We start from the raw sequence: 16581 nt of genomic DNA, 5'->3' as shown, positions 1-16581 counted from the left end.
AAATAAATAAATAAATAAATAAATATCCAAGCGCTGTGGCGAGACCCCGTCTCTACAAAAAGAATTTTAAAAACTCAAAGAGCATTAGCCGGGCATAGTGGCGGGCACCTGTAGTCCCACTTACTCAGGAGGCTGAGGCAGGAGAATCCCTTGAACCCAGGAGGCGGAGGTTGCAGTAAGCCAAGATCGCACGACTGCACTCCAGCCTGGGCGACAGAGCGAGACTCCGTCTCAAAAACAACAACAACAAAAGCAAAAAAAAAAAAAAAAAAAAAAAAAAAGAGTAGGAACCAACGCTGTTGGAAGTGAGCTATAAACATGGGGAAGATCACTGGGGCAGGGCGGAGCTTAATTGGAATGGGCGTGGCTCTGGGTAGGGACCATAAAGGGAAGCAGTGAGGCAGAGGCAGCGAGGGGTGTGACACAGGATTTTTTTTTTTAGACGAAGTCTCGCTCCCTCACCCAGACTGGAGTGCAGTGGCACGATCTCGGCTCACTGCAGCCTCCGCCTCCCGGGTTCAAATGATTCTCCTGCCTCAGCCTCCCGAGTAGCTGGACTCGCCGGAGCGCGCTGCCACGCCTGGCTAATTTTTGTATTTTTAGTAGAGAGAGTGTTTTGCCTTGCTGGCCAGGCTGGTCTCGAACTCCTCGCCTCAAGTGAACCACCCACCTCGGCCTCCCAAAGTGCTGGGATTACAGGCGTGAGCCACCGTGCTCGGGCGGCCATGGGATTAGCGGCAAAACATTGGTGGACGAGAGAGGAGGGATCCAATGCTAGGGCCAGGGCTGTGGCTATGGGCTAGGAGGGCGGGGCTTCATGATGAGGGGGCGTAGTTGTCAGGTTGGAAGTGGGGCGCCTGTGGAAGGGGCAGAGCCAGGGACGTGAATGAGCCTTGAAGGGATGTGACTGTTGAAAGGGTCTGGCTGTGGGACGGGGCAGAGCTTCTTTAGAAGGACTGAGTCCTGCGTCTTAGTTGAAATGAGAAGAGGATAGCCTGATCCTGGACACGTAGGGGGCGTGGTCATGGGAGGCGGCTTCTTTGGAAGGGGCGGGGCCGAGGGAGCCATGCTCCTGTCTGTCCAGACCCCCGATCGCCCACCGCCCCTGTTGTCCTAGCCCAGGCCCACGCGCGGCCGCATGCGGATCCACTCACTGGAGAACGTGGACAAGGCGCTGCAGTTTCTGAAGGAGCAGCGTGTGCACCTGGAGAACGTGGGTTCGCATGACATCGTGGATGGGAATCACCGGCTGACGCTGGGGCTGGTCTGGACCATCATCCTGCGCTTCCAGGTGACCCTCGAGTGGCCCCTGCCAAGCCTTGCAACAGTAGGATTTAGGAAGGCGTTCCCCCACCATTTACCTATTCATTCATTCTTTCCAATAATATCCTTTTTTTTTTTTTTTGAGATGGAATCTCTCTCTGTGGCCCAGGCTGGAGTGCTGTGGCGTGATCTCTGCTCACTGCAAGCCCCATCTACCGGGTTCACGCGATTCTCCTGCCTCAACCTCCTGAGTAGCTGGGACTACAGGCGCCCACCACCAGGCCCGGCTAATTTTTTGTAGTTTTAGTAGAGACGGGGTTTCACCGTGTTAGCCAGGATGATCTCGATCTCCTGACCTTGTGATCCGCCTGTCTCAGCCTCCCAAAGTGCTGGGATTACAGGCTTGAGCCACCGTGCCCGGCCAGTAATATCCTAATATGCTGGAATCCTATTCCAGGTGGTAGGGATGAAAATAATGATGAAAGTAATTGTCATATCACCACCATCACGATAATCATGTTGTATCCACCCTGTTCCAAACACTGTTCTAAGCACTTGACATTTAATACACATAGCAACCCCATAAATTAGACACTATTTATTAGCCCATTTTGCCAGTGAGGAAATGGAAGCCCAGATAGGAGGTGTCATCTGCCCAGGATCACACATAGCTGGGTGTTGGAGTTGAAATTAGAATCCAGGCAATCTTAATCCAGTATAGAGACAAATAGACAAAGATGTGCCTTTTAGGAGCTTACATTGTGGTGAGAAGAACAATGAATAATAGTAGAGACAGTGTTTTGCCATGTTGGCCAGGCTGGTCTCGAACTCCTCGCCTCAAGTGATCCACCCGCCTCAGCCTCCCAAAGTGCTGGGATTATAGGCATGAGCCACTGTGCCTGGGCAGCCACAGGCTTAATGGCAAAACACTGGTGGACGAGAGAGGGATCCAATGCATAATGATGCATAATAAATACATAAATATTTAAAGAAGACATGTATGGAAAAAGGACCAGTTCTAGTTAGAGAAGAAGTGTAAAAAGCTATGCAGGGCCAGGTGAAGTGGCCTGTAATCCCAGCACTTTGGGAGGCTGAGGTGGGAGGAACACTGAGGCCAGGAGTGTGAGACCAGCCTGGCCAACTTAATGAGACCTTTAAAATTTTTAAAAAATTAGCTGGGTATGGTGGTGGTGCGTGCCTGTGGTCCCAGCTACTCAGGAGGCTGAGGCAGGAGAATCGCTTGAACCTGGGAGGCAGAGGTTGCAGTGAGCTGAGATCGCACCATTGCGCTGTAGCCTGGGCAACAAAAGCGAAACCCCATCTCAAAAAGAAAAGAAAGAAAGGAAGAAAGGAAAGAAAAGAAAGAAAAGAGCCAGGCGCGGTGGCTCACGCCTGTAATCCCAGCACTCTGGGAGGCTGAGGCGGGTGGATCAGGAAGTCAGGAGATCAAGACCATTCTAGCTAACACGGTGAAATCCCGTCTCTACTAAAAATACAAAAAATTAGCTGGGCATGGTGGTGGGCGCCTGTAGTCCCAGCTACTCGGGAGGCTGAGGCAGGAGAATGGCATGAATCCGGGAGGTGGAGCTTGCAGTGAGCCTAGATTGCGCCACTGCACTCCAGCCTAGGCGACAGAGCGAGACTCCGTCTCAAAAAAAAAAAGAAAGAAAAGAAAGAAAAAGTAAAGAGAAAGAAAGAAAGAGAGAGAGAGTGAAGGAGGGAGGGAGGGAGGGAAGGGAGGAAGGAAGGAAGGAAGGAAGGAAGGAAGGAAGGAAGGAAGGAAGGGAGGGAGGGAGGGAGGGAGGGAGGGAGGGAGGGAGGGAGGGAGGAAGAAGGAAGGAAAGAAAGATCCCTCTGGGTTGGAGCTGTTCACCAACATTGGGAGCCAGGAGCCCAGGGAGGAGGATGAAGTTGGATCAGGGTGGGACTATGTGGAGGCAAAAGGGGGCAGGGGCTGGGGAGACACTCAGGGAGTGGAGTACACAGGCCTTATGGGAGGGGAGAGGGAGAGGGTGTCCAGGGGAAGACTCAGAGCTCTGACCTGGGGACTAGAGGATGATGGGGCTGCCCTGAGACAGGGACAGGTAGAAGGAGCAGGTTTGAGGAACACCCTGAGGGCCAGTTTGAAATGGGTCCACTGGTTATGGGTCCAGGACATTGGAGAGCTGGGGGACATCTGGGAGTCCACTGGGTCCTGGGCATGGAGCTCAGGGGACAAAGAGACACTGGAGACAGGTACGGACACTGTCAGTACAAAATTGAGGAATGAGATCATGAGAGTGGGAGATCACTGCTGGCAGCTGGAGCCTTGCAGTACAGGCTGGGACCTCCTTGGAAGGGTCTTGGTTCTTTCCCTTGAAACCCACATCCCAAACCTAGTTCCTAAATCCAGGACCCAAGTCTCAGATATCCACCTTAGGCTCTAGAATCCACTCTAGATTCTAGGCCATTCAGAGCTTTATCAAACACTACTAAGTGAGATACAACAGTGCACAAAACAGGTAAACATCCCTGTGGTCCTGGAGCTTTTCCATTTTAGTGGGGAAAGCAGTAAATCTGATGAAAAGATAAAATGTATAGGCTGTGGTAAATGCTAAGAAGATAATAAAACAGTGAAGGGGATATGAAATTTGGGTGTGTGATGAGATTTAAAATCAAATGGTCAGTGAAGGCCTTACGGAGAAGGTCACATTTGAGTAAAGACCTGAAGGAGGTTGGAGCCATGTAGGACTTGGGGAAAGGATGTTCCAGTTAGAGGGAACAGCCAGTGCTAAAGGACCAAGGAGGGAGAATGCTCGTGATTCAGGGAAGAGGCCAGCAGGTATGGAGTGGAGTGAGCTGTTGAAGATGAGGTCATCAATTTACTGAAGGGTGATCATGGGAACTTCCAATTTTACCTTGAATGAAACAGAGATACGGAGGGTGTTGATAAGAGGAGCAAGGATCTGATTTGAGTGTTCGCAGGGTCCCTCTCTCTGCCATGTGGGTAACAGATTGTGGATGCAGGAGTGGGGAGATCAGCATGAAGGCCACCACACTAGCCTGGGCAGGAGACAGCAGTGACTTAGACCAAGAAAGTGGCCCAGATGCTCAGTTTGGAGGCTTCCTTGGAAACTGAGACCTGAGTCCTAACTGCTCCCATAATTGTGGATGTCCTGGCCCACTCCAGAACTTATCCTCACACTCCTGAACCCCGACTCCAAGCTAGAAGCTGCCTCCCCCATCTCATCTGTCACCTGCCACCCTCTCTGGTAGCAGATGGTGAGTGGGGGGTGTCTCCAAGCCTCAAGCTCTCCAGGCCCTGGTAGCCATTTTTTGTATCTTCACAGATTCAAGTCATCAAAATTGAGACTGAGGACAACAGAGAGACACGCTCAGCCAAGGATGCTCTGCTCTTGTGGTGTCAGATGAAGACAGCTGGGTAAGCACCCCCACCACCTTCCTTAGGAGGTTAGGCAAGTGGTCCCCTAACCTCTACAGTTCCTTCCCAGACAAGAGCTCAAGAGGCAGCCCATGTCTTCAGAGTCAAAAAGTTACATCTGAAGCTAATCAACTGGTAAATAAAATATATCCACTTTTCCAGCCTTGACTAATAATCCTTCCTAACATGCTGGAAGGACAGGTTCAAATGTATTTATTTACTTAGAGACAGGGTCTTGCTCTGTCACCCGGGCTGGAGTGCAGTGGCATGATCATAGCTCACTGAAGCCTTGACCTCCTAGGTTCCAGTGATCCTCCCTTCTCAGCCTCCTAAGTAGCTGGGACCACTGCACCCCACCCAGTTTCAAATGTAGAACTCTTGGCCTCACTGGGCACAGTGTCTCATGCCTATCACTTTGGGAGAATGAGGTGGAAGGATTACTTGAGGCTAGGGCTTTGAGACCAGCCTAGGCAACGTAGCAAGACCCCATCTCTACAAAAAGTTGGTTTGTTGTTGTTGTTGTTGTTGGACACATGTCTATAGTCATAGCTTCTCAGGTTCTCAGGAGGCTGAGATGGGAGGATTATTTGAGTCCAGGAGTTCAAGGGTACAGTGAGCTACAATCATGCTACTGCACTCCAGCCTAGGCTACAGAGCAAGACCCTGTCTGGAAAATAAATAACAAACAAATAAATAAATAAAAATAAAATAGAGCTCTTGGACTCCTCAGAGACCAGTGCTGGAAAGAGGTGAACTGTCCCCAGCCTGCTCTCTTCTCTCTGTCCCCCATCCCATTTCATCCTACATTTCAAGAGATCTCACATTCACCTATGTGGACCTTCAGTGCTATGTCTAAGCTCAGGCCACCCTCTCCCGCTATGAGCATCACCCTTCTGCCTCACAGGGCATACACAGGAAAGTTCAAAGTCCTGGGTCCCTTCAGTGTGGCTGAGCTGGTGGCGGGGTGGAGTGCAGGCTCTACTGGGCAGGTTCCCTTGGGCCCCCAGCTCTCTGCCCTGTAGGGAGCAGTAAGACCTGAAACTCAATTGTCCTCTGTAGAGCAGCCCCTAGGAGGATGGAGGGAGGGGCAGGTATGGGATGGAGGTGGGCTTCTCTGACTCTCATCCTTCTGGGCTGTCTGTCTTGCAAGGGAGATCATGGGGACTTTTGCCATCTGTTTCTCCATGTGTCTGTCTATCTCTATGTCTGCTTTTCCTTGTGCTTATCTCTTTTCTCCTCCCTCCTTCTCTCCTTTCCTCCTTCCCTTTTCTCTTCCTTCATGTCTCCTTTCTCTCTCCTCTCCTTTCTCTCCCCATCTCTGTCTATATCTTGCTCTCTCCCTGTCTTGTTATCTCTCTGCTTCCTCCTTCTCTCCTTCCCTCTCTTCTCTCTTCTTTCTTTTGCTTCTTTTTCTCTCTTCTCCTGCCATCTATCTATCTATCTATCTATCTATCTATCTATCTATCTATCTATCTATCTATCTATCTATCTATCTGTCTATCTTCTATCAATCTATATATCTATCATCTATCAACCTCTATCTATCTATCTATCTATCTATCTATCTATCTATCTATCTATCTATCTATCTCCTATCTATCATCTATCTATGTATCTACCTATCTCTCTCTCTAACCACCCAACACCCACCCACCCATATATCTTTTGATGTTCTACCCCCTCTCTCTCACCTTCCTTCCCTATCATTCGGTCTCCCTCTTTTTCCCTCTTTCTTCCCTCCTAACTCTCCCCATCTCTGCCTCCATTTCTCCCTTCACACTTCCAGTTACCCTGAGGTAAACATCCAGAATTTCACCACCAGCTGGCGGGACGGCTTGGCCTTCAATGCCCTCATTCACCGGCACAGGTACCGCTTGGCATGGGGCAGCCCAGCCCTGCCCTGCACCCTCCCATATCCCCGCAGCTGCACACCTGTACGTGTACGTGTGTAGATGGCACACACAGACATAAAGACCTATCCCTTCACCTCTACACGCACATACACTTTTCTTTCCCTTCACACACATGTCCTGCACATTTACACACAGGGACACCCACATAGGCTCCTGCCCAGGCCACGTACCCTGTGCACACATGGGCACACACAAGCCCTCGCACAGATGTGTGCACACACACAGATACCCACACACGTGCACAGCCTGCCTGCAGGATAGGAAGCTCAGTCCCCTGTCACTGTCCATGTTGCTATGTACCCAGCACCTCCTCCTATCAGAAAATGCTTTCTCGGGCCGGGCACGGTGGCTCACGCTTGTAATCCCTGCACTTTGGGAGGCTGAGGCGGGCGGATCACCTGATGTCAGGAGTTCAAGACCAGCCTGGCCAACATGGCAAAACCCCATTTCTACTAAAAAAAAAAAAAAAAAGGCCGGGCGCGGTGGCTCAACCCTGTAATCCCAGCTACCGGGGAGGCTGAGGCAGGAGAATCGCTTGAACCTAAGAGGTGGAGGTTGCAATGAGCCAAGATTGTGCCACTGCACTCCAGCATGGACAACAGTCAGACTCCACCCCTACCCCCACCCAAAAGAAAAGAAAAGAAAAGAAAAGAAAAGAAAAGAAAAGAAAAGAAAAGAAAAGAAAAGAAAAGAAAAGAAAAGAAAAGAAAATGCTTCCTCAAAGTGAGCCCTTAGAGTCCCCGTCCCTGTACACCCACGGATTGATAACTTGGGGCCTGCCATTGAAATGGCTGAGGATCAGACACCCACACAAATTATACACACATCATCATCGTCCACATGACATATCGGGGAAACTGAGTCTCAGGTGCAGGAAGGGGCTTGTGGTGGTGTAGCAGAAGCCAGAATCCAGCTTTTTCTGCTGCGGACACCTGTCCACTCACAATCCCTGCCTCTTACACCTACACACACTCGTACACACATGGGGAAGCCCAGACCCACCTCCATACACAGATACTCAGAAGCTGCACCAGGGTCATCCTCACACTAGGTGACATTTGCTCAGTATTTTCTATGCACAGGAACTGTTCTAAGTGCTTCCCACTAAAGCATTCAATAGTCAATGTATCCATTCAATGTGTCCGATCCACCTGTGGGCAGGTACTATTTTATTTATTTATTTATTTTGAGGGTGAGTCTCACTCTGTTGCCCAGGCTGGAGTGCTGTGGCACGATCTCAGCTCACTGCAACTTCTGCTTCCCAGATTCAAGCGATTCTCCTGCCTCAGCCTCCTGAGTAGCTAGGATTACAGGCGCCCACCACCACACCCAGATAATTGTTTTATTTTTAGTAGAGATGAGGTTTCACCATGTTGGCCAGGCTGGTCTTGAATTCCTGACCTCAGGTGATCCACCCACCTCGGCCTCCAAAGTAGCTGGGATTACAGGCGTGTGCCACCATGCCTGGCTAATTTTGTATGTTTACTGGAGATGGAGTTTCATCATTTGGGCCAGGCTGGTTTCAAACTCCTGACCTCAAGTGATCTGCCTGACTTAGCCTTCCAAAGTGCTGGGATTACAGGCATGAGCCACTATGCCTGGCCGGCAGGTACTATTATTATCTCCATTTTAGAAGAAACCAAAGCACAGAGAAACGCAGTAGCTCACCCAGAGTGACACAACCAGGATGTGATCAAGCTGGGGCTCAAGCTCTGATGAACTGGCTCTGGTCCCCACACTTCTAACCACTGCATAACACCACGTAAGAACCCCCAAAGTAAGCATATATATGTCCACTGGTACATGTGTCCTGGCCAGGCACAGTGGCTCACACCTGTAATCCCGGCACTTTGGGAAGCCTAGGCACGTGGATCACTTGGGTTCAGGAGTTCGAGACCAGCCTGGCCAACATGGTGAAACCCTGTCTCTACTAAAAATATAAAAATTAGCGGAATTAGCAGGGCGTGGTGGTGCACATCTGTAATCCCAGCTACTTGGGAGGCCGAGGCAGGAGAATTGCTTGAACCCTGGAGACGGAGGTTGCAGTGAGCTGAGATCGCACTCCTGCACTCCAGCCTGGGTGACAGAGTGAGACTGCATCTCAAAAAAAAAAAAAAAGAAAAAGAAAAAAGAAAAGAAGTACATGTGTCCTTACACAACACACATAAGGGCTGTACACACTCGTATTGTCATAGGACTTCACAGAGACATACACAGGCATGCACCATGTGAGCTCATCTCTTCCAAGCACACTCAGGCTGGCCTACCCATTCGTCTGTGTGCACAGGCCGGCCCAACTACAAATGCACATGCACACACACATTCCTGGGAACCCACAGAGACATGCCTGCGTCCATCACATTCACATCATGGCTAAATGCTGCACAGCACACACAGTGTGCCTGTTGGCTAGACTGTGCCCTTGTGCCCCTTACCCTGGGTGGTGCTCAGACAAGGGTGACTTCCTCCCTGCTTGCCCGCCGGCTCTGGAGCCTGCCTGCTGCCTGCCTGCTCTGTGTCCCTGCCCAGGCCCGATCTCGTGGACTTCAGCAAACTCACCAAGTCCAACGCCAACTACAACCTGCAGAGAGCCTTCCGCACAGCTGAGCAGCACCTGGGGCTGGCGAGGCTGCTGGATCCTGAAGGTGAGTCTCGCGCGGGCCCAGCCCGGACTTCCTCTTGAGGGACTCCCAACCCCAATGCCATGTCAAACTCAACTCCATGCCACCCCAGCACCATCCCAAATCCTGAGGTCTCTCCAAATCCCAACTCTCTCCTCAGCCTCCTCCCCTTCTGCCTCCCCTTCCTCCTGTGCGATCTCTCCCACGTTCCATCCTCACACCTCTTCCTCTCTCATCCTCAACCCTGTCCCAAAGTAACCCCTCCTCTTCCCCATTAGCAATTTCCTCCCATCCCCAACACCCTCCCCAACCCCGCTTTCAACCATCTCCCCCAAAACCAACTCCCAGTCCCCTACCCCAGCCCCAAACCCAATGGCACCTCCAACGCCATCGCCACCCCTAATGCCACCCCATCTTCAAGTGTCTCCATCCCCACATCTTCAGCTCCAGCTCCATTCCTATCCCTGCGCTAATCCATTTCCAACCTCATTTCGCCCTAGCCCATCCCCATGTCTACCTCTCCTACAACTCCATCCTCATCCTCAGCTGCTTTTCCTTTTCCAGTCTATCCCTAACCCCATCCCTGACTTCAGCCTCAGCCCCAATCCAGGATCAGCCCTGACACCCATCTCCCATTCCGAATCAAACTGCTCCCTTCCTCTGAGCTCTACTGTCTGCCAAATACCTGGCTGGGAACTTTATCAGAGCTATTCACTTTCATCTTCACACTGACCTGGTTAGAGAGAATTTATCAACCCTGTTTTATTTTATTTTATTTATGTATTTATGTATGTATGTATGTATGTATGTATGTATGTATTGGGACAGAGTCTGGCTCTGTTGCCCAGGCTGGAGTGCAGTGGCATGATCTCGGCTCATTGCAACCTCAGCCTCCCAGGCTCAAGTGATTCTCCCATCTCAGCCTCCCAAGTAGCTGGGACTACAAGCGTGTGCCATCACACCTGGCTAATTTTTGTATTTTTAGTAGAGATGGAGTTTCACCATGTTGCCCAGGCTGGTCTCAAACTTCTGACCTCAGGTGATCTGCCCACTTCAGCCTCCTAAACTGTTGGAATTATAGGTGTGAGTCACTGCACCTGGCCATTTTATTTTACTTATTTGTTTTTATTCACTTATTTATTATTCTTATATTTATTTATTTATTTTTTGAGACAGTCTTGTTCTGTCACAGACTGGCGTGCAGTGGCGGCGATCCCAGCTCACTGCAACCTCCACCTCCCAGGTTCAAGTGATTCTCCTGCCTCAGCCTCCCAAGTAACTGGGACTACAGGTGCATGCCACCAAGCCTGGCTATTTTTTTTTGTATTTTTAGCAGAGATGGGGTTTCACCATTGTTGGCCAGGCTAGTCTCAAACTCCTGACCTCAAGTGATCTGCTCGCCTCGTCCTCCCAAAGAGCTGGGATTACAGGCATGAGCTACCACACCTGGCCTACTTATTTATTTTTTTATCCAACTGAATTTAATATTTAAACCCTGTTTAATTATTATTATTATTTTTGAAACAGGGTCTCACTGTGTTGCCCAGACTGGAGTGCAGTGGTCTGATCTTGGCTCACTGAAGCTTCAACCTTCTGTGCTCAAGCGATCCTTCCACCTCAGCCTCCTGAGTAGCTGGGGCTATAGGTGTGCACCACCATGCTCAGCTAATTTTTGATTTTTTTTTTTTTTTTTTTAGAGATGGGGTCTCACTATGTTGCCCAGGCTGGTCTCAAACTCCTGGACTCAAGCGATCCTCCCACCTTGACCTCCCAAAGTGCCTGGGATTACAGGCCTGAGTCACATTCCTGGCTTAACCTGTCTTCTAAAGTGATGAGAATGACAGCTCAGGGATGTGACGTCACTTGCCCAGCATCACACTGAAAATCAGGAAACCAGACCTTATGGCTCCAGAATTCATGGTTTTAATCAGTCCTCTACCCTGCCTCTTATGGCTGTATCCTATGCTCAGTGCCTGGTACATAGTAGGTGCTAATGGATGTCAGTTGGACAACACAGTGAAGAGTAAAGGCCAGGTATACTGTTGTGCATCCAATGGGTAAATTAAAATGATATCAATCGGGCATGGTGATGGCTCATGCCTGTAATCCCAGCACTTTGGGAGGTTAAGGCAAGAGGATCGCTTGAGGCCAGAAGTTCAGGACCAGCCTGGGCAACATAGCGAAATCCCATTTCTACGGAAAAAAAAAAAAAAAAAAAAAAGAGAAAGAAAAAAAAGAAAAAAAAAGAAAGAAATGAAAAATCTTAGCTGGAGCATGGTGGCACACACCTGTAGTCCCAGCTACACAGGAGGCCAGGGCAGGAGGATCACTTTAGCCCAGGAGTTTAAGCTGCAGTGAGCTCTGATTGCAACACTGCACTCCAGATCCCGACTCAAAAAGCAAAAACAACAACCAATTAAAATGATGTTAGAATTTGTTGAGCTTCCCCTCTGTGCCAGGCTGGTCTTTCTAATACTTACATTGTTCCCAGGAGGCAGGAACCATGATCATCTTTATTATAACAATGGGGAAACTGAGGCTCAGAGAAGCCAGATTATTTTCTAAGGACATGCAGTAAGTGTTGAACTGGGATTCAGGTGGATGCTGCCCCCAAAGCCTGTTTCTTGACATCAAGCCTCGTGCACCATTTGTAAGCTAACCAAATTTTTATTTAGCATCTACTGTGTGCCGGGGAAGGCAGAACAGTGGTAACTAAGACAGGCATATGGCCGGGCATAGTGGCCCATGCCTATAGTCCCAGCACTATGGGAGGCTGAGGCAGGAGGATTGTTTCAGCCCAAGAGTTCAAGATCAGCCTGGGCAACACAGTGAGACCCTGTCTCTATTTTATAAAAAAGAAAAAGTCTATTAAAAAAAAATTACAAAAACTTAGCTGGGCGTGGTGGTGCGTGCCTGTAATCTCAGCTACTTGGGAGGCTGAGGCATGAGAATCGCTTGAACCTGGGAGGCAGAGGTTGCAGTAGGTCAAGATCACGCCATTGTGCTCCAGCCTGGGCGACAGCTTGAGACTCTGCCTCAAAAAAAGAAAAGAAAAGAAAAGAATAGAATAAAAGAAAATAAAATAGGCATAGTTTTGTCCTCATGAAGCTCGAGCTCTAGATAATGACATAATCACGTAAGTGAGTAGGTAATTACAAATTGTGATACATTCTGGGAAGGACATCATAAGATGCTAAGAGGAGAATAACATGAGGATTACCAACTATAGACACAGTGAACACGGAAGCTTGTCTAAGGACATTTGAGGTGAGCCAGGCATGGTGGTGCACACCTTTAGTTCTGACTACTCAGGAGGCTGAGGTGGGAGGATTGCTTGAACCTAGGAGTTTGAGGCTGCAGTGACCTATGATTGCACCACTGTGCTTCAGCCTGGACAACAGAGCCAGAGCCAGACTCCATCTCTTGAAAAAAAAAAAAGTAAAAAGTTGAGTTGAGTTCTGAAGCATAAGCGGGAATTAGGAACACAGAAGAGGAACAGTGCTCCAGACAGTGAGAACAGCACATGCAAAGGCCCTGAGGTGGAAGGTAGAATGGTGTGTTCAAGAAACAAGTGTAGGCTGGGCACCGTGGCTCACATCTGTAATGCCAGCACTTTGGGAGGCCGAGGTGGGCGGATCGCCTGAGGTCAGGAGTTCGAGACCAGCCTGACCAACAGGGTGAAGCCCTGTCTCTGCTAAAAATACAAAATTAGCCAGGCATGGTGGCGCATGCCTGTAACCCCAGCTACTTGGGAGACTGAGACAGGAGAATCGCTTGAACCTGGGAGGTGGAGGTTACAGTGAGGCAAGATCATGCCATTGCACTCCAGCCTGGGCAACAAGAGCAAAACTCCATCTTAAAAAAAGAGAAAAGAAAAGTATAGCTATTTCTCTATGATGGTTTATATGTGTCAGGCACTATTTAATCCCAGGAGGTAGATTTCTATTTGACAAAACCTGAGGAACAGAGAGGCTAATTATCTTGCCCAAGGTCACACAGCTAGTGAGAGTGGCTTCTCCATCCCTCCACCCAATACCTTCAAGCACTCTGTCAAAGTGCCTACTGTCTTGTTTCCCACTCCCTCTTCCCTCCAGATGTGAACATGGAGGCTCCAGATGAGAAGTCCATCATCACCTACGTAGTCTCTTTCTACCACTATTTCTCCAAGATGAAGGCTCTGGCTGTGGAGGGGAAGCGTATCGGGAAGGTATAAGGAGCCAAGGAGTGGGTGAGTGGGAAGCTGGGAGCTGGCGGCAGGCATGGGTGGGATGAGGCTGACCCCCGCTTCCTCTGCTGTGTCAGGTCTTGGACCAGGTGTTGGAGGTGGGTAAGATCATAGAACGCTACGAGGAGCTGGCGGCCGAGCTGCTGGCCTGGATTCACCGCACCGTGGGCCTCATCAGCAACCAGAAATTTGCCAACTCCTTAAGTGGGGTGCAGCAGCAACTCCAGGCTTTCACGGCCTATTGCACGCTGGAGAAGCCTGTCAAGTGAGGCCCAGCTCTGGAGGGAGGGTGGGAAGGGGTGGCATGACGGCAGGGCTCCTGAGCTCATGCCCCTTCAGGTTCCAGGAGAAGGGGAACCTAGAGGTGCTGCTCTTCAGCATCCAGAGCAAACTGCGTGCCTGCAACCGTCGCCTCTTTGTGCCTCGGGAGGGCTGTGGCATCTGGGATATTGACAAGGTAAGGCCACGGATGCAGGGGAGAGGTGGAGTTGCACTGTGGAGTTGTATAGGTTGCACACTGCTCAAGGGAGTCATTCACATTGTAGGCATGATGGATTAGATACTCATTCTGACAGTTTTTCAGTAGTAAAGTGTCATAAAGAAGCAACATGTTTTCCGATTTGCATGAAGTTGCCATAATGCTATGAGTGGCCTCGGACTAAGTCAAGACCATTAAACTGTGGGGAGCTGTCAGAGTCTGACTGCCTCCTCCCATCTCCTGCAGGCATGGGGTGAGCTGGAGAAGGCTGAGCATGAGCGGGAGGCTGCCCTACGGGCTGAGCTGATTCGGCAGGAGAAGCTGGAACTACTGGCACAGAGGTTTGACCACAAGGTGGCTATGAGAGAGAGCTGGCTGAATGAGAACCAGCGTCTGGTCTCCCAGGTACAAGGTGTAGGGCTTGGCTCCGGGGGAAAGGGAGGGAGAGCGGGGCTGATGGTCCTGGGACCAAAGAGGGAGACTTGATCTCCTAGGCAACAGGGAAGAGTTAGATTAGTTTCCTGGTGATAAATGAGGACGGGAAGGGAGACTTGGTCTTCTAAGTCATTGTTGGGTGAGGGGAATGGGCCAGATCTCCAGGGTAATGGGAGAGTGAGGCTGGTCTTCAGGGTAACTAGAAAGGGCAGAATTAGTCTTTTCAGCAATAGGGGGAGTGTTTTAAATGACAAGAGAGGTTGTATCTTGTGTCTAGGGTAACTCTAGAGGATAGAATTGGTTTCCTAAGTAACAGAGTCAGGTAAACCTGGTCCCTAATCTCCAGGACAGGGGAAGCATGGGCCTGTTTCCTGAGTAACAAGTTTAAGGTTAGAGATGTAACAGGAGGGTGGGACTTGTTTCCAGGGTAACTGGAGAGAGTGGGGCTGGTCTCCAGGGAAACGGGAAAGTGGGGTTGGTCTCTAGGGCAACAGAGGAGGTGGGTCTGTTCTCCAGGGTAACTGGGGAAGATTGGATTGGTCTCCAGGACAACAGGGGAGGGTGGGGTTGATCTCCAGGGTAACTGGAGAGGGTGGCACTGGTCTCCAGGGCTACAAGGGAGGATGGGGCTGGTCTCCAAGGTAACTGTGGAAGATGGGCTGATCTCCAGGGCAACAGGGGAGGGGAGTTGGTCTTTAGAGTAACTGTGGAGGGTGGCGCTGGTCTCCAGGGTAACAAGGGAGGGTGGGGTTGGTCTCCAAGGTAACAGTGGAGGGTGGGGCTGGTCTCCAGGTTACCTGGGTAACAGGGGAGGGCGGGGCTGGTCTCCAGGATAACTAGGGAGGGCAGGGCCGGTCTCCAAGGTAATGGAGGGGGAGTCCCCAGGGTCACACAGGGTCAAGGTAACAGGTGGACTGCTGAGGCAGCATGGGTGAGTGTCTGGCTCACTGCCCCAGGACAACTTTGGGTATGAGTTGCCCGCAGTGGAGGCAGCCATGAAGAAACACGAAGCGATCGAGGCAGACATTGCAGCCTACGAGGAGCGGGTACAGGGTGTGGCGGAGCTGGCCCAGGCATTGGCGGCCGAAGGCTACTACGATATCCGGCGGGTGGCAGCCCAGCGTGACAGCGTCCTGCGCCAGTGGGCCCTGCTAACTGGGCTTGTGGGTGCCCGGCGGACACGGCTCGAGCAGAACCTGGCCCTGCAGAAGGTCTTCCAGGAGATGGTGTACATGGTGGACTGGATGGAGGAGATGCAGGTGCCAGGCGGGGGCCGCGGATGCGGGTGGAGTGCCAGGAGGGAGGGGAGGATACAGACGCTGAAAGCGTTGACAGACAGCTGGAGCTGGAGAGGGAAGGGCAGAGATAGAAGAAGATAAAGAGAAAGCCAGGAAGACAAAAAGAGAGAACGAGAGAGAGAGTGAGAGAAAGATACAGAGATGGACAAGAGAGGCAGACAAAGAAACAGAATGGGAAAGAGACAGAGATGAATAGAGAAATAGAAAAATGTTGGACACGGTGGCTCACACCTGTAATCCCAGCACTCTGGGAGGCCGAGGTGGGCAGATCACTTGAGGTCAGGAGTTTTAGACCAGCCTGGCCAACATGGTGAAACCCCCCGTCTACTAAAAATACAGAACAATTAGCTGGGTGTGGTGGCATGTGCCTGTAGTCCCAGCTATTTGGGAGGCTGAGGTTCAAGAATCGCTTGAATCTAGGAGGCAGAGGCTGCAGTGAGCCAAGATGGTGCCACTGCACTCCAGCCTGGATGACAGAATGTGATTCTGTCTAAAAAAAAAAAAAAGAAAGAAAAAAAGAGAGAAATGAAAAAAGACATGGAGATATAGAGACAGAGTAAGCCAGGGATGCAGACAGAGAGAGTGACAGTTTGAGAGAGAGGGAGAGAAATCAGAGAGACAGAGGGGGAGGCAGACACAAAGGTGACAATGAAAATCTACATGGCTACAGGAAGATGGGAATCAGTTTGAGAGAGAGAAAGACCTACCAGATCTAGAGAGAGATGAGACAATAAAGATAGAAGCCAGCTGGGCATGGGGGCTTACACCTGCGGTACCAGCACTTTGGGAGGCCGAGGTAGGCAGATTGCTTGAGCCCCAGAGTTTGAGACCAGCCTGGTCAACATAGTGAGATCCTGTCAAAAAAACAAACACAAGGCCGGGCGCGGTGGCTCAAGCCTGTAATCCCAGCACTTTGGGAGGCCGAGG

General features: G+C 50.5%; 1 protein-coding gene across 1 annotated transcript in view; it reads left to right on the top strand.

The window, feature by feature from the left end:
* Window positions 1-16581, top strand: part of SPTBN4 (spectrin beta, non-erythrocytic 4) — a 119288-nt gene that overhangs the window by 28918 nt on the left and 73789 nt on the right. The window contains exons 4-12 of the mRNA XM_010380845.2: window positions 1118-1291; window positions 4593-4684; window positions 6471-6551; window positions 9127-9242; window positions 13313-13425; window positions 13521-13708; window positions 13783-13900; window positions 14168-14326; window positions 15313-15615. Of these exons, the coding sequence (XP_010379147.2) occupies window positions 1118-1291; window positions 4593-4684; window positions 6471-6551; window positions 9127-9242; window positions 13313-13425; window positions 13521-13708; window positions 13783-13900; window positions 14168-14326; window positions 15313-15615 (1344 nt within the window). The remainder of the gene's footprint in view (window positions 1-1117; window positions 1292-4592; window positions 4685-6470; window positions 6552-9126; window positions 9243-13312; window positions 13426-13520; window positions 13709-13782; window positions 13901-14167; window positions 14327-15312; window positions 15616-16581) is intronic.

This window comes from Rhinopithecus roxellana, chromosome 12 (genome assembly GCF_007565055.1).
Source record: "Rhinopithecus roxellana isolate Shanxi Qingling chromosome 12, ASM756505v1, whole genome shotgun sequence".
Taxonomy (NCBI): Eukaryota; Metazoa; Chordata; class Mammalia; order Primates; family Cercopithecidae; genus Rhinopithecus; species Rhinopithecus roxellana.
Note: the sequence above shows the minus strand (reverse complement) of the source record. Positions and strands in the feature narration are given on the sequence as shown.